At 39.9% G+C, this 26,398-nt stretch overlaps 2 protein-coding genes across 2 annotated transcripts in view; one reads left to right on the plus strand and one right to left on the minus strand.

Moving 5' to 3' along the window:
• The first annotated feature begins 1,963 nt into the window (after positions 1–1,963).
• On the plus strand, positions 1,964–16,409 carry arhgef17 (Rho guanine nucleotide exchange factor (GEF) 17). The gene is made up of 21 exons (XM_010770764.1): positions 1,964–1,981; positions 5,293–5,385; positions 5,504–5,680; positions 5,981–6,031; positions 6,247–6,356; positions 6,596–6,681; positions 6,980–7,098; positions 8,268–8,475; positions 8,721–8,794; positions 8,937–9,020; positions 9,348–9,451; positions 9,578–9,687; positions 10,065–10,184; positions 10,266–10,533; positions 10,750–10,836; positions 11,120–11,187; positions 11,473–11,621; positions 11,708–11,882; positions 11,976–12,071; positions 12,321–12,497; positions 12,617–16,409. The coding sequence occupies exons 1-21, from the start codon at positions 1,964–1,966 to the stop codon at positions 12,823–12,825; spliced, it is 2,583 nt and encodes an 860-aa protein (XP_010769066.1). The 3' UTR covers positions 12,826–16,409.
• An 8,562-nt stretch (positions 16,410–24,971) lies between these two features.
• LOC104945136 (uncharacterized) overlaps positions 24,972–26,398 on the minus strand; it is a 47,251-nt gene continuing 45,824 nt past the window's right edge. The window contains exon 5 of the mRNA XM_010770765.1: positions 24,972–24,980. Coding sequence (XP_010769067.1) covers positions 24,972–24,980 — 9 coding nt within the window. The remainder of the gene's footprint in view (positions 24,981–26,398) is intronic.

Here is a 26,398-nt window from a genome sequence, read left to right on the forward strand (position 1 = left end):
GTACGGCAGCTGCACCGCCCTCAATCGTAAGGCTTTACAGAGGGTGGTGAAAACTGCACAGAACATCACCAGGACGGAGCTATCATCCATGGAGGACCTTTACTCCCAGCGGCTCAGGAAGAAATCCCTCCGCGTTATAAAAGACCCCCATCACCCCAGCCACAAACTGTTCTGTCAGCATCCGGACAAAAACAACCAGATTCAGAGACAGCTTCATCCCGCAGGCAATAAGACTGTTAAACACCTGAACTGTTGAAACAACATCCATAACATTCATCTGGCTGCTATTTAGAAATGATTTATCTATTTATCTATATCATATTCCAATAACTTGCATATAGACTCTTATTGCACTATTTTTAACTATTTTTCTTTTTGTATTTACAATTTACTTGCACTATATGTTTCTGTATACCTGTTTTATTGTGTTGCACTGTTGAAGGAGCCTGTGACCTAAGATTAGCTACACTGTAGCTATGTTCGTATGACAAATAAAAACCTTGAACCTTAAAAACACCCTTTTAAAGCCATGAAAAAAGTACCAAACATATCACACCACAAATCGGGAAAAACGTTTCTTGACTGGTTCTGGTAGGCAGGATGTATTGCCATTGGAAAAGCTAGCTGCTTCCCCGTGTTTTGAGACTTGATAAGCTAGGCTAACATGCTGTAAAGCCATGTTTAATGGACAGATAACAGTGGCATGGATCTTTTCAATTCAGTCTAAGCAAGGAAGGGAATATGTGTAATTCTGAAATATCTAACTATTGCTTTAAGAGATCAATGATCCCCTAATTAATCAACCAATAATCCCTCCATTCACCTAAACACCCTAATCTCATGACTTTGTCATCCCTTTACAAAACATATCTGAAAGGCTTTGGCCTGACCTCATGGATACAACACATAACTGGTTGTCTTTTGTATTTGTTAGGATTAAGCACTAATCTTTATATACTACTCTAGTGCTAGTGATATTGAGTAATGCTATCTTGTTTGGCTTGGAGATGTTTTATAAGAGAATAGGCATTCTGAACCATATACTGTAGTCCACATTGGACCCAACATCTTTCAACACAGATTCACTGAACAATGAAGAGTACATGTTGGTCTGAGACTTCCTTTATCCCTGTTAAGAGAGGTAAGTGCTTTGTCTGCTACCTTTTGTGTCTCAAATCCTTGAACTCTCATACTTTTTCCACATGCTCTTTCCACAACTCTTGGTTCTTGAGTTGTCAAATCCTGTAATTGCATTTTATGGTTTACATGTTTCCTTTTTCCTAATCCAGCTTGCTTCACACCTCTTTCAGCAATGTGCTTTGGCTTGGAAGCTGCAGTCAGATATGTGCATTCATAAAGAGAGAAAGACAGAAAGAGAGACGGACAAAAGAATAGAAAAAGTGAGAGAAGACAAAAGCGTGGGAAGTGCAGGATATAACAGGAAATTAAGATCTCTCCGAAAATCCCAGCACACAAAACAAAGAAGCCATACGACACCAGCACGCACTAGTCTTTCGTCATTTTATGAGAAAACAACAAAACAGGATAAAAAATCATAACACCTCAAAGGAAAAGGAGAAGATTGTGACGACTTTTCATAAACTGTAAAACAGTAATTACCCAAAACCCCGGGTGCTGTTGTTTGACACATTCCAATAACAAGTCGCGACAACATGACTAGTCACATTTTCTGTTTTGTTCAGGCAACCTAAAAATAGTAATAATAAAGAAGTAATGGGAAAGGCATGACAAAAACACGGACGTTGTTCTATTCTGTAGTGGTTTTTGGCTCGTTGATGTCATGCAGCAGCTAAACAGAGATCTTACTATGTGAAGCTGTGAAGGAAAGAAGAACCACAAAAGGGGAAACACATGAATGAGTGGAGCTCCTCTTTTTTCAACGTGAGGTGACTGAGTGGTAGGAGAGATCAAGGGTAGCTGCCACGTTATTGGCTTCATAACAATGAGCCGTGTTTCTCAAGTAGGCCTACACATTAGTCTGGTTAGACATGAGACTCTGCAATGATACTATTTTAATGCCACCATTTTTTTCGTGTCAAGTCTAGAGTGACAAGTCATGCTTACAGATTGGAATATATTTAAAGCAACAACTCTGTAAACACATTCTGATCATTAAACAGCAATGAGACATCTGCTGAGTCAACAGCTTGTCTTGAAAACAGCCTATAGAGAAAGATTATTTAAAAATAGTGACACAAAGGTAAAGGTAGACTATACTGTCCTAGTGAAGCATTCAAACACTTTGGCTTAGATGACAGATCTGACTGTTATGGCGCATTTCCACTGCAGCGGGTAGCCCCGTTTAAGCGTCCTTAATCGTCCTCAAGCGGCCAGGCTAGTTTTTGGTGGCCTTTCCATATAGCGTAGCACTGGCTAGCGGGTACTTTTTCCGGTCCCATAAAATCGTGGTTCTATCAGGCCAGGGCTAGTGATGTGTCGGTCGCGAACGAGCCGGCTGAAAGAGCCGGCTGTTTTAATTGAACGACGGGAGCCGGATCGCGCCCGCGAACGAGCCGGTTCTTCTTTTTTTTTGAGGAGGGATCTAGACCGGCATGAAGGCACATTATGCAATGTGCAATGCGCAAATTATCCCGCTTATTACATGGCCACATTCTCAACAAAGTAACGACATGACTCCCAATATTAATTGAAATGCTTTTATGGATTTAGAAAATTATTTTATTGATTTAAAAAATAGTTGTATGTATTTATTTAAATTGACATGCATCCGCTAAAGAAAAATAGTCCGTTGTTACTGTTTGAACTAGCGTAGCAACGGCAGGAACTGCTTCCAGTGTTTTTGAGGAGCTTTTTGATTACAGATTTGAAAACATCGTTGCTTGCTTTAAAAATAGCACAATTCATTATGTCAAACCTTGGAAAGTATCTAGATATCCCTGCCCTAATGCCAAAGTAAATATCAACTGAATATGTGTCGCCGCGACACATATTCAGTTGATATTTACTTTGGCATTAGGGCAGGGATATCTAGATACTTTCCAAGGTTTGACATAATGAATTGTGCTATTTTTAAAGCAANTATTTTTTATTATTTGCACAGCGCACACACACACACACACACACACACACACACACACACACACACACACACACACACACACACACACACACACACACACACACACGACACACCAGTCATATTTTTGTGAATACTTTTTATTTATTTGCACACACACACACGCACGCACGCACGCACGCACGCACGCACGCACGCACGCACGCACGCACGCACACACACACACACACACACACACACACACACACACACACACACACACACACACACACACGTATCTCCACAGGAAGGTGGGAATGTGTTTTCAAATCTTAAACCTCCATGCTCTCTTATATCCAACAGGGGGAAACGTTTTTTTAAAAGATTGTGTAGAGGTCTATAAGAAAAGGTGCCTACTTCTTACCTGATTTAGTACTTCAGAAAAACTTTTTTCTGGTTGAGTTTAAGGTCTCAACCTCTTGATTCAAGTCTTCTTCAATACAGCATGATGTCATTTTGGTCGTTATATACCCGTTTAGAGTAAAAAACAAACACCATGGCATAGGTCTACGGCCTTGGGTATTGCTGCTATCTCTCTGAAAGGAGGGGCAGCTGGGTGCATTGTTGTTGCCAGCTTATGACCGAGCACAAGCCGCCATGACGTAGTTTATTGTTCAGGGACACCTAGAAGCACTTATTTTCTCTGGAACGTATCCCTAGCGCACATTCTTCTCTGGACGACAGCTCTAGTTAGATTCAGGGTCCATATTTTTTTAGTCTCGCTGATGAAGAATGTTGATTATTAGACTCTGAACTAGTTAAAACCTCGAGCTACAGAAGAGTTCTTCAGAATTGATTGTGGCATCTCAACGGTGTGGTCAAACCGGGCCCGTGACATGTCGTGTGAATTCTCCGGCCGAAGCTCCAAATAAACCGTCAGTGTTTGCCATCAAAGCTCCAGCTCTCCTCGTGTCTCTTTGAGTCCTGACTCCAATTGTTTCAGAAGTTTCCCCCACAGTATCTGCTGTGACATCATGGGCTCAAAAATACCGTTTCCATTTTTAACTGAATCAATACCAAGGACGAACACTTTTATAGCTTTATTTAAATTATTAGTGTCTGAAAGTTGTGAAATGTGCTAAAAGCCAAATTCAGTCATTTTAAGTTTATACTTAATTTGAATGAGCTGAGAGCAGGAGATAAGTTAAAGTTAAGATAAGTTAAGTTCGCAGGCTCCATTGGACCAAGATACGGCTATTGTTGCTCTCCAGAATCAGGCATCATGCGCCACTGAGCAACTTTCATCTGAACGTGGTCCTGCCTCCAACGCTGTATCCAGTTCCCTTTATACATCCATGGTTGACACCAATTTTATTTTGATGATATACAGACAAAACTGTTCAAACCATAGATAGATACTGTATTCATCCCAAATTGGGAAATTATTTAGTTTTTTCTCCTGAATATTATTTATCTTGACAGCTTTAATTCAGAATTTTACACAACAATCATATGAGAAAACCGGATGATTTGTTATGAAGGGGCCCTATTACGCTTTTGGGGGTTTCCCTTTCCTGTAGCATGTTTTGGTTTCTGTGGATGTAAATGGTCTGCAAAACGTAAAATCTAAAAGTTCACAAAAAGAGGTGGTGCAGCACACACTGAAAAAACGTTGACTTTAATTAAATATATTATGTCGACAAATTCCATATAATAGTATTAGGTTAGTTGACAGCAATCATTTTAAAGGGGACCTATCATGCGAAATGCACCTTTGTACGTCTTTTATACATGAATATGTGTCCCCGGTGTGTCAGGGAACTCACCAAGAGTCAGAAAACACAACCCTCTCTCTTTTCCTCCACACCCAAATCTCTTAAAAAGGGGCTGCAACGGATCTGATACATACTGATCCAGATTTGAACTACTTTTCTGACGTCAGGACGGTGGCGCTACGGCTATTGGGCCAACTCCACCAATCAGGAGGAGACAGCCACGGACATTGCCGTTCGAAAGCGCTGGAGACGCTGTAGTACATATTTCAGGCCACCAGATGATGCTGTGCTCACTGAATCCGAGCATGAAAGGCAGTGTTAAATTGAGCGAAATGAGGAATGGATGAAATGCATGATCTGTTTGGTATTTTGAAAAATAAAACGTATAAATATACCTTATATAGGTATGGTCCTACAATATAATATTCAAATATAGCATGATAGGTCCACTTTAACCTCCTCCTTTCTTCACCCCAACAGCAAAACATGCGTGAGAACAAGGAAAAACAGGCTCTGGGTGATCTGATGATCAAACCAGTCCAGAGGATTCCCCGATACGAGCTGCTGGTGAAGGTGAGTCCTCTCAAAGTATCTGTGCTGTATACTGCAAGTTGCCTCATTCTGGGTTTAGTTACCAGAATCTCATGTAAAGACAGATCGTAACATTTTTGTGTGTTTTGTTTTGTTCAAGGACATGCTGAAGCACACCCCAGAGGATCACCCGGACTATTCGTACTTACTCGACGCCCAGAGGGACATCAAGCGATTGGCTGAGAGGATCAATAAGGGCCGTCGCTCCGCTGAGGAGGCAGAGAGGGAGGCCAGGGTCATCCAGGAGATCGAGGCGCACATAGAGGGAGTGGAACATGTGAGATATTTATTAATGTACTGATAAAACTTTGTAGAGCTTAGGTTTTCCTTCTTTAATGTTAAATATGACTATTTTGATCATCCATTGTAGATTTATTTATTTATTTATTCATCATAAAGTGTAAGTAGTTAGTAAAAAGGACCAACACAATCATGCTATTGCATTGTTTTTTTCTCTGTGTTAAGTTCACAGAGCTTTTGTACAGATATTTGATTCCATACAAGAGACAAATGGCCAAAGTTTGAAGTAATTGCTATGTTTTAAAGTGTTGATCTTATCTTTGTGTGTTTGTGTTAGATTCTGAACCCTGAGCGGAAGTTCTTGAGACAGGAAATGGTCATGGAGGCGGTAAGAAGTTCCTTCTGAATTTACAAATGTTTGTAGCAAAGAAAGGTTTCAAAATGTGTCCAATGTCTTGGAAAAGAAGTCAAGCTAATAGAAATAATGAAGGCAAACTCTATTATCTTATATTGATACATTGTTACATGGATGTGCAAAAGCCAGAGTGAAGATTTTCTGAACTTTTCCCCTCTCTTTAATCTCTCTTTAATCTCTCGGTTTAGAAGACCGTTGGTGGGAAGAAAGACCGATCTCTCTTCCTCTTCAGTGATCTGATCATCTGCACCACTCTCAAGAGGAAGTCTGGCTCATTAAGACGCAGCTCAATGAGCCTGTAGGCAATACACAAACACACACACACACACACACACACACACACACACACACACACACACACACACACACACACACACACACACACACACACACACACACACACTATAATAAGACAGTTACCTAATAACACTGCCCCTTGTTCTTATACAAAAGGTACAAATGTTTTACAATGTTTGACAACATTTAGCTACTATTGACCTCTTTTTGTGTCTTTCTCTGCTGCCCTCTCACTCTCAGATACTCTGCTGCGAGTGTCATAGATACTTCCAGTAAATACAAGTTCCTGTGGAAGCTTCCTCTGGAGGACGTGGAGGTGGTGAAAAGTAAGTGTACAATGATTCATCTTAAGATCTCATGCTGCTGAGGACATGAAACACACAGGCAACTGCAATGCTTTTATTTTATTTTATTATTTTGTTTCCAAGTTGAATAGGTCTCATGACTGCGTTTAAATTATAATAACACTGTTTCTTGTTTATAGCAAAAAAATAATACACAAAAATGAAGTCTCAGTTTACAGATTCATCAGTATTCAAATTAAAAACATTTACTTTACTTTAGATGTTTAAACTTTTTTGTAATGCTGTTCAGTCCTTTAACACTTTTAATTGAACTCATCAGGCTCGACTCAGGCAACAAACAAGGAGAGTATCCAGAAGATGATTAGTCGACTAGACGAGGACGTCAGCACTCTGGGTCAGATCAGCAAACTCTCAGAGACCCTCGGCTTCCCACACCAGGTACTGTGCACCAACCATAGGCGGCGCGGGAGGCTCAGGTTTGGGAAGGCTAAATAACTTGTTTTACCTGACGCTGCCTGCCTCCGGCGTCTATAGAAAAGAGATCAACTCAGTGAAAGCACCGCCTGATCAGAGACAACGGCTCAGTGTGCGGAGTTTATATCTATTAAGTATAAAGGAGTTTAAACTGCCGTATGAAGAGAAGATGCCGACGTGTCGCACTTATCATTCATATCACATTATCAATCAGATCATCGATCATATATGGCTAATATCATACTATATCATATATTTCCTTATCTGAGTCAGCTTCTCGAGCCGTATCTGGACAACACTTACATTGTCACATACTGTATGCAGAAGTATTATTTTAAGCAACACATTAAGTTTGACGAAACACTCGAGTCAAATGTAATTAAAGTCAGATCCACTCGTGTCTTAGACGGGGCAGTGATATCATAATGTACGCATTCAAACACTTTTTCTGTTACCAGCTGTATTCACCTTGCAGGTGCAACTATGTGGCTTGTATCCTGGATTATATGTTTAAGTCATGGGTGTTTAAAGTTCATATTTGTCTAATATTAGTTTACTTTTCATTAATGAAGTACTGTATGACGCTGCGCTGTCAGTAGGCTACACTTGTTCCTGTTTGTGATTGGTCAAATGTTGCTAACCCCGCCCCTTTCACGTGAACGCGCTCTCAGCTGGAGAGAGAAACCCTGGCTTGATTTACCGAGTTGATAACCAGCGTCATAGGACCGCTTAGCGAGAGCGCGTTTGTTAGGGTTAGTTACTAACTCAAACGTATCCAGGGTCTGTTGAACTGGCTTCGTAGTGCAGGGCACAGGGTTAGTTAAAAAGCACCGAAACAGCATGAAACGCGTAGGACTCAAACTTATCCAGGATCTGGCTTCGTAGTACAGGGCACAGGTGGCTGCATAGCAGCGCTAATGTCAAAGACACAAACATTATTCATTATATTTTTCTTTTACCAGGATGCAGTGACACAAATATTTGGGAAGGCTTAGCCTTCCCTAGCCTTTAGGTATTATGGCCTTTGTCATTTCTTATTGTCTCATGTTCTAAGTTGTAGTGACAGCCAATGGTGATGGTCACCAGGGATGTATCAAATATTTAGTTTTCTTCTTGTTTCTTGCTCTTGTCAGTCCCTGGACGATGTGATAAAGGACCTGATGGGCTCGGTGCACAGGGAGCTGTCAGAGAAGCAGTCTCTGGCCTTCAGCATGACCTTCCTGCCCACAAAGCTGGAGTTCACCACGGCCTCCGCTGAGAGCACCTTCGTGTTCGAGTTCACCTCACCTGACACTCGGTCCCACTTTGAACAGGCCTTCGAAGACGCCAAGAAGAAGCTAGGTCAGTAAAAAAAGATAAAACATTATTAACTGGACTGTAGCTTGTTAGTTAAAGTAAAAGAAAAGAGAGAAATAATTCCTCATCTGTGCCCAGCTGCATAAGCACCTTAAATTAGTTTTCTCAATCTTCCTCAGACTTCCTGAAAATAATATAATTATGATGTTAATCTATAATGAGTCTGACTAGGATTTACTAGGCCCATACCTTATTGAATTGCTCTATTTGTTATTCTGTCATCCATTTAGCAATGAATAAGGACCAGTGGAACCCAGAGTTTCTGAAGGCCATTCCTATTATGAAGACACGAAGTGGGATGCAGGTGAGAACAACACGGATTATCTGCTGTGTATATGGAGAAGATTTATGTCAGACAATTTATTTCATTCAGTTCATACCTGTAGACAAGCTCTCTACAGATGTTCCAAAGTTATATCCACTCATGTATTGTTGTTTGTCTCCAGTTCTCATGTGCCTCTCCCAGCCACAGCTGTCCTGACAGTGGCTGCGAAGTGTGGGTGTGCAACAGTGATGGATACGTGGGACAGGTGAGGAAAAACACTTAAATGTGGCTATAATGAAACCAAAAAGCCCCTTAGGGGACAACAAGTATCGATACTTACAGAGGACATCTTTATTACCTTCACAAAGGATGTTATATTTTCGTTTTGATTAGTTAATCAGTAGGCTTATGGAAAAACGACTTGCCCAATGAAACTGGGCAGAAGTTTGTAGCATGGGCAGAGGAAGAACATATAATAATTTGAAGCAGATCTAAACTACGGGAAAGATACACAAATATTTGTCCCTTTTATGAAGATTGCAAGATAGGTAGAGGTTGCCGCTCTCTGATTGATTATGTTTTCTCCGTTCAGGTGTGTCTGTTGAACATCAAAGATGAGCCCACAGTGGAGGCCTGTATTGCTGTCTGCTCAGCGAGGATCATATGTATCGCTGCTGTACCAGGACTCAAGGGAAGGTCAGTACACACTTAGACATTAAACACTCTTGTAACAAAAACCCACCTAAGTCCCTGCACCTGAGTGGTTCAATTGACTCTCTTTCTGACTTAATCTCTATTCTACACCAATGACTCATCTTGTAGGGAGCGTGGATCAGAGCCCACCCTGGCCCCCGGAGCCCCTGGTCCCCCCCAGCAACAGCTCCATATCTCCATCGCTCATTCATCTGTGGAGCTGACGGAGCAACCCACAGGTCGGTCCATAAAGGTTTAACAACATGACAAGCAGCAACTATTACTATTCATTTTTGTTTATTCAACAGAATCATTGCATAATAATGAACATTTCCAGCTCAATGAAAATATGCCAGAATCCGCAAATGTGCTATTTTTTTTCAGCTATCCCTGGGCAGGCTTTTACAAATAGTGTCCTAGCATTACCAAGACAACAGTTACTAAAGCACATAACCACACAACACGATATGATAAAATACATATCAAATAAATTACCAAAGCTTATGTAAAACAATACTTTAAAACAAACCGGGGTGTGAACTGTTATGGTATAATCCTATTTTGCCCTAATGTTATCCTCTGAGTAATATTGACTTGTATTACTGATTGTTTCCAGGTCCCGGAGCTGAGCTTGTTCCTTTCGACAGTGATGACACTGATGATGAGGATTCACCCAGCCCTTCCTCCACTCTTAAGAGTCAGGCCAGTCACTCCACCATTTCCTCCAGCTATTGCAGTAAGTAAAGAACACACTTCAGTATCACACACTTACCGCATACACTCCATAGGCTTATATTTTCAAATGTCCTCCCGTAAGATGATGAGGGCCCAGGCTCCAAAGACATGGCTACAGAGACCACCAGCAGTGAAGAGGAGCAGGAGTTCCCTGTGGCGAGCTCCTTTGGCGCCCCGGGGATGTTGGGTGATGGCGCCGGAGGCCGCGGCCACACAGAGAGCTCGATGGACGGCCGGGCCATGCGCCGCTCCTCCCGGGGCTCGTTCACCAGGGCGAGCCTGGAGGACCTGCTCAGCATCGACCCGGAGGCCTACCAGAGCTCAGTGTGGCTGGGCACAGAGGACGGATGGTATGCGACACAGACACACACATCCATAGACATAACTTTCCGTCTAAATTAAAACTCAATAATGAACGATAAAGTGAAGTTATGAGACTTTAATGACTTGTATGGGCCAGCAGCTCATTCCCACATGGACATAACTTCCAACCCTACTCACAAATGATGCATATTGTTGTACTGATTCATCACCTAAACTCCTATAACGCTTCTGTTTCCCGTCAGCATTCACGTGTACCAGTCCTCAGACAACATCCGTAACCGTAAGAACAGCATGAAGATGCAACACTCAGCCTCCATCCTCTGTATACTGTGAGTCACCTCCAGCCTTACTTTTCAAAACTAAATAGCAGAATTCATGCTTCATTAGACAAATTAAAAAGATGGATTAGTAGTGGGTTGACATTTCTTAGTCAGTTTTGTCTCTTATTGTCTCAACTTTCTTGTTCCTGCTATATAAGTGTCCACGAACATGTTTCACAGTTATAACTCTTTGTATATTTTTAGAAATGTTTTCTTTTTTTTGTGTGCCTAACCTAAATAATGATTATTTTCTTGTCATTCTGAAAGCATCCTTTTTTTTTTCTTCCTTTAGGTATTTTGACAACAAAGTGTTTGTGTCCTTGGCCAATGGAGAGGTGATAGTCTATCAGAGAGAAGCCGGTAAGCTTGGAAAGTGATCAAGTTTAGTCGTTTTGAGCTCCGTTCTATTTAGTTTATGTGTTTGCTGAAGCTTTTATTCTCTGCAACATGTTGCTCAAATAACTGTTATACTATGCTACCATGCTAGTCCACCCTGTCTGTTACCGGTTAAAAAATGTCCCACCTGGTTGAGGAAGTTAAGGAGATACTTTTTACTTGAAATCCACTAAAATAATGACATTTGTATGTTTTCTGTTCCCTTGGTAGTCTTTCTGAATAACACCCCCTTTCATTTGAAATCTGCAGGTAGTTTCTGGGACTCTCAGTCTTCTCAGACGTTAGTTCTGGGCACGCCCACAAGCCCCGTCACCAAAATGGTTCCTGTGGGAGGAAGGCTTTGGTGTGGCTCACAGAACAGAATCCTTATTTTAAACACAACTACACTGGTACAAGAGGTAAGTGGAAGAAGGATGTGTGTACAACTGAGTACATTTCAGCAGTTAGTCAACAGTGTGTGTGACATTTCTTCTCTCGTTCTCAGCACTGGTTCCAGGTAGGCACAGACAGCAGTCGGTGTGTGACCTGCATGGTGGCGTACGGTCAGGGTGTTTGGTTGGCGTTGCAGGGCAGTGCCCTGGTCAAACTGTACCACGCTCAGACGCTGGAGAGCCTGACAGAGGTGGATGTGGCGCCTGCTGTGCATAAGATGCTTGCAGGTAAGAGACACATAGGGAATAACTCCCTTCATCCTCACCACTGTTTCTCCCCTGACTTCTAACCCATTAGCTATTTTCTTTCTTTTCATTCAGGTGCCGATGCAATCATAAGACAGCACAAAGCTGCCTGTCTGAGAATCACAGCATTGCTGGCATGTAAAGATCTGCTGTGGATTGGCACCAGTGCAGGTAAAAACATTTTTAGAGTAAGAAATCAAAACACAATTAACCCGATAATCAAAATCTATGATCATTTTGTCTTCATGATAAAATCAAATCAGATTTAGGTTGAAATAAAAGAGGTCTGGAAGCAAGGTAAATGTGCGTTCACCTGCAAAGTATATATGTGTTTTCTTTAATGGTAGAAATGTTGTGTTTTAAATTAATAGACTTATTGGATTAAAAATGAAATATTTTTAAGTTGGTTTTCTTCTTCAGGGGTCGTCCTTACGCTGGGGATCCCAGCCGTGAGCTCAGGAACGGGGGCTGGGACACTGAAATCCCCCCAGGTGCCGATGGGCTCGGCTCAAGGACACACTGGCCACGTTCGGTTCTTGACATCAATCGAACTACCAGAAGGGTTTGACATGAACTTCCCACTTCCTGAATCCACAGGTAGTTGTTGTTTTTCATTTTTAATGTGCACTTTTGTCTATTGCCCACAGTAGGAAATTGAGGTGTTATCCTCACTTGTGCCTTCCCATTACCTTTAATCCCTACTCTCTGTTTGTTAGGCAACCAATCCCAGAGCAGCAGCACAGTTGATGGAAACCTCCAAAGGCGCGACTCTTCGCGTCGTCGAGCGTCAGCCCACATCCCTACAAAAACAAACCATCTAGTAATTTCTGGCGGTGATGGCTATGAGGACTTCAGACTGACGAATAGCAGTGAAACAGTTGGACGGGATGACAGTACCAACCATCTTTTACTTTGGAAGGTCTGAGACAATAAACCCCGGTTTGAACAACCCGCCCCAAACTCGCTCAATCTGAGAACTATAGCACACGCTCCTGTCCTTTTCCCCACCGGGACCCTCACTTTTTGGTGTTGTTGTTTTGGTCTTCTGCTCAGTCCTCCAGTCTCTATGTGCACAATATGGCTGTCACCTTTCTCCTGGACTTACCAATGAATATGATCACTTCAAGAAGACTATGGTAATGTTTCTGATGGTGTGCGTTATTCCTCACTGAGTGATGTTTGTGCATGTGATGACTTCTTTCTGTGAATATTGTCTTGAAAATTGTATTAAAAAAACTATTATTTTAGTGAAGGAGTCAGAAGAAGACAGAGAAGCCGAAAATGAAACTTGACAGAAGAGGATTTGGACTGTGTAGAATGTCACTGCACAGGAAGTTATAAGAGGACATACAAGTGAAGTGTGTACTTGTCCTTATACATCACTTCTCTGTTTGTTTTTGGACTCTGACGTCAACCCTTTACTCCATCATCACTTGACCCTTGCCTGAACTTCAGACAAAATGTTTCCTGAGGACCGGAGGTTAATGTCATGTACAAATATATGAATGGAAACTTAGTAAAACATAACATCACAGACTGTAGTTTCATGGATACTCTGAATTGTGTTTTTTTTTCTGCAGCTAAAGCTCATGCTTGCGAGAGAGGTTCTGTTTCAGTCTGTGAGCTTTAAAGGAATGAAGTTCAGGTAGTAGAATAGAGATAAAGATTTCTGGTCATAGAAGGGTTGTAATACTATCTACATCATGATCATTGCTTTAAGATATAAGACTGCTACAAACCTCTTTTCTCCTGCAGAGAAAGATTGACTAAAAAGTGCAATATGTGGAAAGAGCGTTTCGCAAGACTTATACACACGCACATTAATGCACAGCCTTCACTCACTGAATTGGAAGATATTTGTGAAAAAACAAATGTGTGTTTTCCACAGATAATCAGATGGTATCAGATTTTCATATTTCATTTTTGTTGTCAGTTTAAAGAAACTTAAACATGGATGATGCCTGCTACTGGAGTTGAGTAGGAAAGGTGCATAGGAGACTTTCCTCCTTAACATGACTATGCCAAAGCCTTGTATGTGTTACAGTTTTGACATTAAGGGATCTTAAGAGATTTATTTTGCAGTGAAATCTAAGTTTGTTGAGCAGAAATCAGGAGCTGATGTTACTGACTTCTATGACGCTGGGCTGTGGTAGCAGATAACGATAGTAATGTACAGTATTTATGGTTTTGATTTTAGCGCATTCTTTTACAGCACTTAATTTATAGAAGATGTAGCTTTCACCTTTTGTGTTTGAGTTAAAGAACAAAAAAGCCTTGGTTTGATGAGCAGACTAGACAGATGGGAATAGTTGGTTTGGGCAGACAGACATACACAGCAAGGGTGTGACAGTCCACTCATTGTCCGGTACGATACGCAATACAGGGTTGTTTTTTAGGAGTTGTATGACTCCGAAGAAAACAGAAATGTAAAGAAACAATCTAAAAAGGAACGAGTATTGTCATTGTCATTGCAAAGCATTGTCTTTGAACACAGCTCAATACTTATTTTGAAGAAAAAGAGAACAAGTCCCCCTCATGCCTGTTTGGAAGCCAATACAATTATTTGCCTAATATTCAACCTTTTTAAGATCCATTGTGACATTTTAGTCACAGTTAATACAACTATAAGATGTATTTTTTATGCTCCTAATGCAGAAACATTGATCTTTGGAGAACAACATGCGTGTGGTTTGTTTTTTGGGACAATAGAGTGCCAACGATACAGAGTAGGTCGAAGGACAAAGGTTGAGCCACCTACAAGTGCCTTCAGAAGGCTAAAGGTTAATCCAATAAACACACACACACACACACACACACACACACACACACACACACACACACACAGTGAAAAGTCAGCTTTCCCTCACACTACTTAAAGCAGATGCTTGGGGAAGTGAAGGGTGACTGAATTGTCCTTCTAGACAACACACACTGAGTTAACCTCAGGCTTTGAGTCTTAAGTGGTATCCTAAAAAACCTCATTACACTTTGCCAGCCATCTGGGCATTTCTCCTTAGCCATCCCAAATGCATTCAAATTGGGTTAACTATCCTACTGTGAGAGCAGCTAACAGTGAAGAGGGTTGGTTTGTTATTGTACAAAGAGCTAACTAGCCAGCTCTTTGCCTCTCTACAGCCAGGACTCGGAGTTAGCTTAATTTAGCATAAAAACTCACAATCAAAATGGAATGTGAATCGGCTAGCTTCGTTATTATGGAGAGTTTAAACAAAAAAGGAATATGCCTAAATGCTCACAGATCACATAATATCTTCTTTACCTATTTCATAAAGGTTCAGGTTAGAGTTTCAGGTGGGTGAATCTTTTATGCTAGCTTGCAAGCTGTTTCCATCTGTGCTAAGCTAAGCTAGCCCATAGCTGGCTGTAGTTGCACATTAATGAAGCCAACTTGAGAGTGGTATTTATCTTCTCATCTAACTCTAAGCGAAAAGTGAATAAGATAATTCCCTACGTTAAAAAAAGTATTCCTCTAATATCCTCTAACGTAGCAAGATGTAGGCCTATGTTGTTTTTGTGAGTTATTTCTAATTGACAACATCTATTTTTGAGTCTCCAGAGCCAAGAGCTGCAAAGTGACCCATTAAAATGCTGTTTATCTGTACTGGCTGTAGGGAAATGGAGACCTCCCTGAGAAATGGAGTTAGTTCTTTATTTTCTGTGAAGAAACATTGATATGCTTTCCCTGCTGATACCAGCGCTTTTCGAGCAGCATGTTTTTTTTAACTGTGATCCTACCTAATAAGTAATTGCTTAATGTTCTTGGTGGAAACCTCTACCGTGGTTGAAGTCCATTACTTTTGATTCACCTGATTCAGAAAGAAGAAATAATATTCTTATTTTCACTAGTTGCAGCCCATTGTATTGACTTAAGACTTAAGATTTTACAGAAGCATGCATCCTGGTCTAATTTGAAAAGGATTAGTCGAATTAAGCATATTGTGTAAGAAACAGAGGATTCACACTTAATTCACATTCACATCAAACTCATCCTATCATCACTGTAACTCTCAGCTAAGTAACCTCTATTCCCCACATGTTAAAGAAGTCTTTATTGTTGTAAATATCGGTATATATTGCCTTTTTTTCTGTAAATATTGCACCCACGGTCCTCAATTGTTGATATGAATCTAATGGCATATTTTTATATATTTGTGTAAGGTTTGTTTGTATTTTTCCCCCCTCCTCTTTGGCTTGCGTTGTCAGTGATGTTTAAATTATAACTGTCAGATCTTTCCAAGAGAAGACAAGATAGCATCTGAAAAAAATTGGCATTGATGTTTTCACTGGTAGTCATGTTATCACCGAAACATACAGTATGTCTGCCTTGTTACGAATATCTACAGGAAGGAAATCTACCTGGTCTAAACTCTGTTTATCTCTGGCTGGGATGCATTTGTCATGGTTACAGTGTATCAGAGTTACTTACTGTATGTAGCTGTTATCGGTCTGTCACTCTGGGTTCCTCTTTGTAATTAAATCAGTTCACTCGTGCCGGTTTGTGCCTGTTCTTTCTTATTCCTAATGAGCGGTGGGTCTCCTTATTTATTTATTTGTAATTAAAACCAAAATGTTATTGATTATAATACAACGATTAATTATTACTTACTTTAGAAGGGTGTGAAAATAGTTGTTGATCATCTAAATATTTTCGAAATTCAATTTGGTTGGTGGTCTTCAGCAATATGAGGTTTAAGTCTCTTAAAATGTATTAATCTCTTAATTTAAAATGCAAATGTATTTCATTTTATTACAGTTTATTTTTATTTGAGTTATCATAGTTGTAATAATTTAAAGAATAAAGAAATAAAATGTGGTTGGATGTGACGTCTGACAAACTATGAACTGCAAACAGAGTCGATAGTTGATTCTTTCGGGCTTCGCTACTTCTTGCCAAATAAAAGGCGTTACCCGACTACCTACATCGATCTAGGATTAGCGTCACTCGGAAGAAGAGCAAAGGCTCTATAGGGAAGGTACCTTTTTCATTGTGTAATTGTTGGTATCTGAAACTGATAAGAAACCATTGGTCAAACAAAACAAGCTATTTGAGGATGTCACTGTTGAGTCTGAGAAATAACTAATAGAAAAGTAATCATTTGCTAATGGAAATAATGCAATGAGTAACTTACACAATCAAAACTTGGAAAGAAAAACTAGAAACAATTTGCCTTTTTTTTACAAGACACATCTCAGTAATACAAATAAAGAGAAATAAAACTGACTTAAATCTCATGATGCCCTCCTCTTAGCCCTGACCTAAACACAAAGTTGCCACTGTTTTGTTTTACTCGCCTTCTTCAGTGTCACTCAACTATTCATCTTACTTTAACCCACTGACCCACAATGACGTGTATTGTGATATGATAGCCCTGTAGTATATAGAGGAAAGCTGAATGAATGCAGCCCATTTAGGACACACACAAGTACCAATGTTGCTCCCCCCTCATGGACAGACACAAAGTTGCATCCACACACAGTATTCAAATGATGCATTGCACAGTGAAGATCTGTGTGATGAATGAAAGCAGTAAAGACAGCAGCACAGAGATTCATCTGTCTGACCAGAATGACCGACTGATATGTGAGTCATTGAGTCGCACTGATTCAGCCCGGCGGAAGAATGTGGGACAGTGGAAATTTCCTTAATTTACTGCGATCAGATTTTGTTTAATTGTTTGTGTAATGAGAAAAGCCATTTTGATTTAATCTTACACAATGCTGTTTTTGTCCTCAGGCTGCTTGCTAAAAATAAGAATCCAACTTTTTTTTTTACTCAGGGAAGGTTGATACATTTTGTCTGTTTTTAGGAGCTACACATGCAGTATTGTGACTGACCCTCAGTCAATTAAATGTCTTTTTTACAACTTGAATTGAACTACATTCATTTAGAGAGCATCCCAAAGACACCATTTCAAACCTAACCATTAGAAACAAATGTAATATTATGTTAAAGAGTCTTCGTCCACATTCAGCATTCATAGCAACTATCTTAGCTTTTACCTTTTTAAAATGTATCCTTTCTATCCTATAACTTGCTATGAAAGCATTAGGACGTACAACTAAAGTATGACTAATAATGCATATTATAGGGGACATATGTTGTTGTTGTTGTTTTTGTTTGTTTTTGCCTGTCCTTGTTTGTCTACCCTCCCCCCGACTGTAAAGCGTCTTTGAGTTTGAGAAAAGCGTTATATAAATATAATTTATTATTATTATTATTATACCATACTGTACAAGTTAACAGCCAAAAATAACTTTTTCCTCAGGAGTACAATTGGCTTAATGCTGTATAATAGGGGAGTGAATACTTTCAGTGTAAATTAATGAAAATTGTTCACAGAAGACCTTTCGGCATGTCACTGTAGAAGGAGCAAAGGTGTAAATAAAACCACTATTCAGGCTGAACGTGAACAGAACAGAGCCATCTTTAATGTAAGTATTAACCCCTGTGCCTTACTAAATGACAAGGTACACAGTAAAGTTACTTGTGCAATCAAATCACAAGTGTTGGAGAACTTCACATTGATACTGCAAACATCTAATAAACTAAAAAGATGTATAACAGGTAAAACTTGTGTTACAGTGCAGAGGAGGGAATATTATCATCCAGTTAGTTGGAAGACTCTTTTGAGGTTTTGGAAATTCTTTCAAAATGGAGGTAAGTGTATTTTTCAGACGGATATGTGTTTGGAAAAGAGACATTTAGAAGTACTTTTAAACTGACAAACAATACAATTAGCAGGATGTTACTTTGAGTTGAAAGGTTTTAGTGAATAAAACTGTGAATGTGTTTACTATGTTTTGCATATTTTCTTTCGTATTATTATTTCATTTTTTAGTAAATGTATCATATGTAAATCTATCTATTTTATTTATTTGTTTCAATTGTGAACACATTGGGGCTCCACATAAGGACACCCTTCAGGTTGTGAGCTGCAATATCTGCTGGGAAAGACAATGACCAAGAGGGGGTTTCACACACACACACGCACACACACACCGGAGTTTCAGCTTGCAGCGGTGACGCACTGTGAGCTCACCCAGCCCTCTCAGTTTTTATGTCTTCTTTTTTTACAGAGAGAAAGAGAGGAGCCAGAGAGAAGGGGGAACCTCGCTTACCGGCTTTGTGGTTTCATCCAGTCTTTCTTTAATCACACCTGCCAACTCTACGACATCTGATAATGCCCGTCTCCAAACACTGATTTCAACTCGTTTTAATCACCAAACCGGTACGTTTGTTCTTATTCCTCGTAGTAAGACTATGTATTGCTGCTCAAGCCGGTAGTTTAGTCGTGTCAGTCATTGCCGGCTGGTGTGGGGCTTTTCTCACCACAAAGCCTGTACCACCGTCTTCACCACTTTTACGCACGGCGGTAATATGACATATTCATATGCTCATACGAGTTTGTCTGCGCTACGGGGTATTATGGCACATTGTGTTCCCTGGCTCTATGCATGTGGACAAGGGCCTGGTTTATATGGCAAGATAGTACAACGTTTTAACGAACACATGTAAAAAGTTTTTAAAGTGCAAAGTCTGTATTTTATGTATCTGAATCTGATACAGCTTTCCAAGTATAAACTAAGCATATAGGGTTTTGTTTTGATGTTCATAACCGATTGAACGCATATATGGATACTTCTGGTTCTGGTCATTCAATAATTCACATTTTTCTGGCTATTCTACTACATGCAACTGAACAGATTTGAATTCAGTTAAGCTTATGATAACTATTGGAACAACTGTGTGTGATGGTGTATAATGAGTGAGAGCATGCTTGACGCACTGTCGTTGTTACGTGATGACCTCACCGGTAGTATGATCCTCCTACTCTCTTTTTAATTAAGTGAAAAGTCCTGACTCTGCTTTCTGTTCTTATTGTATGCCTCTGTAGAAACTTCAAGCCAATTTTATGCAAAACAAAATAACAAAACCATTGCTTAAGCATTTTGCATTGGGATTGACAGAATTGAAAATTAGTACGCAGTATTAATTTTAGCATGCATCTTTCTGCCCTCAAGTGTTTTTATCACTATTAAATATCACACCATTACTTTCGTGGTTTTGACATGAGCTACTGCTTTGTAATGAGTACACTGAGCAATAAGGACAGGCTCCACACACTTACCCAAGAGACAAGGTGAGACTGCCATTTTTGGCTGAGGGCTTCTATTGTCTGACACCAAATTCCTGCAAGCCTGTTTAAATAAGGGGCTTTCTTTCACACACAACTTTACACACACACTTCCACCAGAAGAGGGCCATGTACAGCTTCACTGGCTCGTTTATAATATTATTACAAATAAGTAGTTTTAGGAAGGATTTTGCAGGATTTGCAAAGTTTATTCATCTGCGCTGTCTTGTCACCGCACATGTGAACAGAGATTTCAATGTATGTCTCACAAAGCTTTTAAAATGTCATCTGAACAGTCACCCTGTTTCCTGTCAGGTAGCCTACTCTGACCACTTTTTTGGGAAAAAAATATCCAAAGATGGTTGGACCAAAGTGCGTTTTGTCACATTATATTTCATTTACTTTTGATCCAAAAGTTCAGGAACTCACTTTACCAAAACCCCCTGCTTTACTTCATCTTTATAGCTACCATCTTGTTGGACCAGATTTCACAAAAATCGATTTTAACATGGTTTGACCTAAAATGCCCATGAATATTGCTCTGTGTGTCTGAGGTTTGTCCATCTTATCATGTTTGACTGATTAAAAGGAAACTGCACTCAGGAGGACATCTGTAACTATACCACACACACACACACAACATACAATGCCATGACATTGAATAGCAGTCGTGGATGTATCCTGGGCCAAATTGAACCCAAGCTTACAGTGTTCACCCCGAGTATTTACTTTACACTTTGCCATTTTGGTTAAAACCCAACAAAATGATTAAACTCTATTTGAGCTTATGTGCATGTGGAAGTCAAATAAATTAACCCTTTCATCTGTCCGTCCGTCTGTCCAACTGAGTGGTTGGGAATGCCTCCAGACGTCCGCCATCCCCGTGCCACAGCAGCTTGCCTGCCTCCCCAATGTCAGCCAGGAAACTCTGTGCCAAAGAATTTTCCCATGCACCGACCGCAGAGCCTGACCCAAGCTGGCTCAGGGCTCTCAGGCAGATTGGTGGAGGAATGGATGATTACAGGGGAACCTGTACACGAAAAGACATTAGCACGAGCATGCTAACACTCAAATAGTCTTACAGTTAGCATACACATACACACACCCAAGCATGATATAAGTTATTTAGTTAATAATAAAGCAGGATAAGATGGATAACAGTATCTAAAGTGAACCCTAGGCATTGTCCTTCTGAGGAGGAAGTGTTCGCCAGGAGAAAAAATAAAGAGTCACCTCCCGGACGCTCCAGGTCTTTTGTGCCTGAAGTTACAAAGGTGATGCATATTTGATCCCTTCCTTATTTGTTCTGACACATAACAAAGAGAAACAGCCTATCCTTAAAATCGAAAAGTAAGAGAGCCAAATAATGTTCCAAATGTTTTGCTTTAAAAAAAAATACAAATTATGAATCCATATCCAAATAGTTGCTAATACATTTTCTGACAATGATACATTTATGTTATGCTTCTTTTAATTTATGCTCCACTCATTTCACAAAGAACGACTGTAACTTTTACTCCATCCGATTTAATAAACATCTAAATTAGTCACTTTCAAGATTAACATTTTACAAATAAACATTATCCAGTTGATAAAATATAATGCATTGTTTTAATGATTAAACTTCCCAACATACATTCTAATTGACCAACTAAAACATAGAGGGACAAGTCAACTGTACGGTTGTAGTAGCTCTTAGTTTAACTTTTATTTAAATGTGTGGCTTTTTTGTTCAATGGAGCATACAATTGAAACTGCATGTATAACCTAAGTAAATGGGGTGAAATCTTCCACTTCTGCTTCTAAGTAAAACTGACACACTGTATGTGAAGCGTGGTTTGTACCTGGTTTCTCAGTCACATTCCATGAGATTTTGTAAGGACAAAAGCAGACAGCAGTAACTCTGCAGGGCCTGAGTTCATGACCCTTTCCCCCTGTCTTCTCCAACTACCCTCTCACTTCCAACTGTGTACTGTTTAATTACACGGTCTTAAAAATAAGCTTTAAGAAAAGAGAGTGCAGCATTTCGTACCCCAAAGACCAACTCTTGGGAAGGAAAGACAAATCTGCAAGGCAACCACAATGTGCCAGTTGAACTTGCCAGTAACCAATCGCTGGCTTTATGTTGCCAGAACAAATCACACACCAGCGAGTCCGGGTCTTTGTGACGAGGCACAAATGAGTGAGTGTGTGTTTAAAACTTTGGAGAGAATCCACACAATCCAACCACAGAGTAATGAAGATGTAGCCAAACAAGAGAGGAAATTGAACCTCTCAGCACTTTTATAGTGTTATTGAATTCAACTTAAAACCCAGCAAACTTGGATCCATAAATATATATAGATGTAAGTGTGTGTGTCTGTGGTTTGGTTTGCATGCTGGGTCCACTGAAGAGTTGCTTATCTGTTTTGTTAACCCTCTTCCAGAGGTAAAGTATAAGGAAAGGCTTTCACATACAGTATACGTACAAACTCACATATGGAGGTGTTTAAAATGTTTAATATTCCCAGAGTTTGGAATTCCAGCCTTCACTGTGGCCTCCGACTGTCGGACTCACTGACACAGCCTTCATTAATGTAATAGTTTCACATGAAATTAGCTTTTTTTGACAATGGCCTAGCTTGGCTTAGCTTAGTTTAGCACAAAGACAGAATAGCCTAGGGTAAACAGCTAGCTTGGCTCTGTTAGAAAGTCACAAAACCCAGTTGTCTGGCAATCCTACAGACTATTACGATTAAGCATAGTTTTTAAGGAGCCTATTTACGTAAGGGTCCAGCTTTTCCTTTCAGACATGGCTTTTCAAGGTTTACTTATCTCTGCACATAGTTAACAAACTTTCCCTAAAGGCAGGAAACTATAGAGACTTGTTTCGACAAGTGAAAAGGTCATTTATAATTTAGCCTTACATTAAACAGCTCTTTTAAATGATCGTACATAGGCCTAGCATCTGTAAAGATAAGATAAGATATTTTCTCTACCAGAGCTTAGCTCATGCGTAATTGAGTCAATTTGTTCGCTGATTTAAACAGTAATTGGTAAAATCCTCTGTATTTGTTTGACAAATAGATTACATGTTGCAAGTGTTGTTGTTACACCACATACACTTGTTTTTGTGTGAGGAAATGGCAATTGCTTTATTTTAGTTGGTTTGTAAGTTATAATTGAAGGTGTTGTGAACAGAAGGAGTTCATTTACATCCACCTTTAATGATGTTGATGAGGTAAGAGAAAATACCAGACTCAAAAACATCTCTACTCTGACACACATATTTTCGTAACTCAGGTTGCCCCATGTTCTCCTTAAGTCGCCTTAGATTCTGTGGGGGTTGTTTTGTAGCCAGAATTGCTTTGTGGTTGGCTTCTAGTTTAAAATAGTTGCAGAGTGTCTTTGTCTCCTCATGAAAAATATCTCCTTCTGTTTTCAGCAATTCTACAGTTTTTCACTATTTTGTAATGAGGGCAGACCTACAAATCTAAATTGATTAAAGCAAAAATGGTCTTGAACACTTTAAGTCTTTCAATGTACCTTAAAACATCTTTGTAAAACCGGACTTAATCGAAAGGCACCATTGATGATGAGTTAAATTCAGACAAACAAACTCCGGCTTTATGTCTAACTCTTACAATTTGTAATTTTACTTAAAGTTATTTCAGTGGGGACTTAGAGTAGAGCATTTGAATGAATGAGTAAGCCAACCTGTGGCATCTATTTCTAATGAACAAAAGGAAAGGAAACATTTCTATTGTGTCACCAGAGTTACATTTGTATGCGTATAGCGTATGCATTCATGGTGGTTGTAAATTAGGACATTGCACTGTCACCCTGATATATTGTGGGATCTCCGGCGGTTGTTGCAGTGGTATTTCTCTGGCTGTAAACTTAAATCCATCTGTCTTTTTGCCTCTTCTTCCTCTTGCCCTCTAACTCTAGTCAATTCAACCGCCCTCGTTCCAACTCAGTGATATCTGTCACAGCTGAGACACAAGAGAGGCCCGATAAGTTTCTGCCGGTGTACAGTTCCACTGGAAAACATTACGACGTAACATCAACGTCAACCCAAGGACAGAGAGGACGAATAACAGACACAAAGACACGGCGAGAAAAACGTGTCCGCAGACAAGTGCGGAGAGGCGACATCAGACCATTTATCAAACACGATCCCCATAATGAGACATTGTCTGCGCAATAACGTAGAAAGTGTTGGCGTAAATCTGCCTTTCATTTGCCGATAATGGGCACCTCCATTAAGTAAAACAGAGGGTATGGTAGTCCCGATCACGTCGTTGTTGTACACGTGCACATTATCTCTTAGTCCACGAAATGTCTGATGGATAATGGAGTGTAATTACCTTAAACCTTTTTTTGCCATCTCAGTTATTTTCTATTGTATTCCACTCTATAGGTCGTTAGATAAAGAGGTGTTCCCCATGGCTGGACATGCTACGTGACCTAATGGCCTTGATAGGTAGCGATTATCGCCGTGGGAACTTGGTGGTTGACTTTTCTTTGTCAAACCTTACTACCTCGGGACAAAGTGGGAAAACCATGCCATTTCTAGTGCTGTAAAAAGAGGTCCATCAGCCATTTTCAAGTACAAAAGGAGCAGTAGTTTTTTTTGTCAAACCACACAAGTATACGAACATGGCCATCGCTTTGTTTTAATCAAGTCTAAAGCAAAGACGAATCTCAATATTCTGGGCAACACCATATATTTTAATTTGTTATCATTTGTAGTTTTACAGTATAATATATTTGCCATTTAGTTTAAACTCTTCCAGATTCAAGAGAGATGATGATGCAATACTGAGATAATCTTATGGATTATAAAAGGGTTATGAGCCTAAATCAAAAGACGATTTCTCAACCTGCAGAAGTGAAAGAATAATCCTTTCGATGTCTGTCTTTCTCTGAAAACACATCACCACACCTACAGAGCAAATGACAAAGATAATTAAACTGAGATGATTCATTATGATAAGTCATCATTTTCTACACACCGCTCAAATATTTCATGTACATAGTCGATGGTGATAACCACTGTGAGTGGTAACAATAAGGAGGCACAAACTGTAAACTCACAGTCCTGCTAACTCTATTGTAATTTTTAGATAATATTTGTCTTTATATTTGGAAATGATGTCATTGAAGGCCTAAATCCTAGAAGCTACTTCAGGCAAACTGCTGCTATTACACTCAATATAACATACTCCATTCTATACAAGTTTACATGTCTATATGGTAGTGAATATTCTACACTTTAAATCACTTGACCAACTACTTCCTCAAGTATGTTTTGGTTAAAGGTAAGGCTGGCTAAACTACTTGATCAAGGTTCAGTTACTATGGGCATGGGAACGTGGTTGTCAGATGCTTTGATGAGTTTATTTAAATATGCCATTTGCAACAGACCTTTTACAACATGGCAGCAAATATTATAGAGGTCAATGCACTGCAATGTAAATTAATTAACTAATTGTCACATCAATCTGATGTCTGAGGTCTTTGTCGCATCTATTTCTGTCTACAAATAGCAAATAATGACAAAATACAGTCAAATATTGTTTTAGCAAACTGCAAAGAGATATTTTCATAGATCAGTTTATTTGAACGAGGCAGAAAAAACACTGCTTACCTGAAATAGGCTTATTTTAAGTACTTGATAAGGGAAAGTAAGACACTAATGGCACATTTCCACTGCAGCGGGGTAGCCCCGTTTAAGCGTCCTCGCTCAGGCCTCGGGCTGCCTCGCTGGCCGTCCGAGGCCGTGGCGCATTTCCATTACAGTTTAGGACCTGGGGTAGCAACGCAGTGTAGGCGGGGACATCTGTGCAGAGACATCCTGGAACACTTTCACATTTCGAGTTGTTCCGTCGAGCTCCCGCTGGATTTCATCATCCCCAATGAGATGTAGGAACGTCGTCACCTCCTCGGTCGACCACGGTGTGCTTTTCTTTGACGTTTCTTTGCCATTTTTGTAGCTCCTCCGTTTACAAAAATGCTGTGTATAAAAATGCTGCAAGCTTGCTTCTAGAATCTAGATATATTCGACGCTAGGGATGATCTCGCGCGCAATCTTGTGACGATTCTCTCTGACCAATCAGCAGTCGAGAGTGTTGACGTCACTAGTTCAGCCCTGGCTAGTGATGGGAATTCCAGCTCTTCTTGGTGAGCCGGATCATTTGGTTCAGTTTACCACATATTATACCTTTTAATTAAATCAAATGTAGCCCTGTTTTGATGTGTATAGGCCTATGTGTACACATGTATCACTTAAATTAATCAATACATCCTTTGTACTGAAGTATTCAAAAGTAAATATTACATGTTTAATATAAATGACTTGCT

The sequence above is a fragment of the Notothenia coriiceps genome, unplaced genomic scaffold, assembly GCF_000735185.1.
Source record: "Notothenia coriiceps isolate Sejong01 unplaced genomic scaffold, NC01 NC01_scaffold00009193, whole genome shotgun sequence".
Classification (NCBI taxonomy): Eukaryota; Metazoa; Chordata; class Actinopteri; order Perciformes; family Nototheniidae; genus Notothenia; species Notothenia coriiceps.

Coding starts and splice junctions, on each gene's coding strand:
- arhgef17 (XM_010770764.1), top strand. Junction 5,386..5,503: donor GATACGAGCTGCTGGTGAAG/GTGAGTCCTCTC, acceptor GTTTTGTTCAAG/GACATGCTGAAGCACACCCC. Junction 10,534..10,749: donor CTGGGCACAGAGGACGGATG/GTATGCGACACA, acceptor GTTTCCCGTCAG/CATTCACGTGTACCAGTCCT.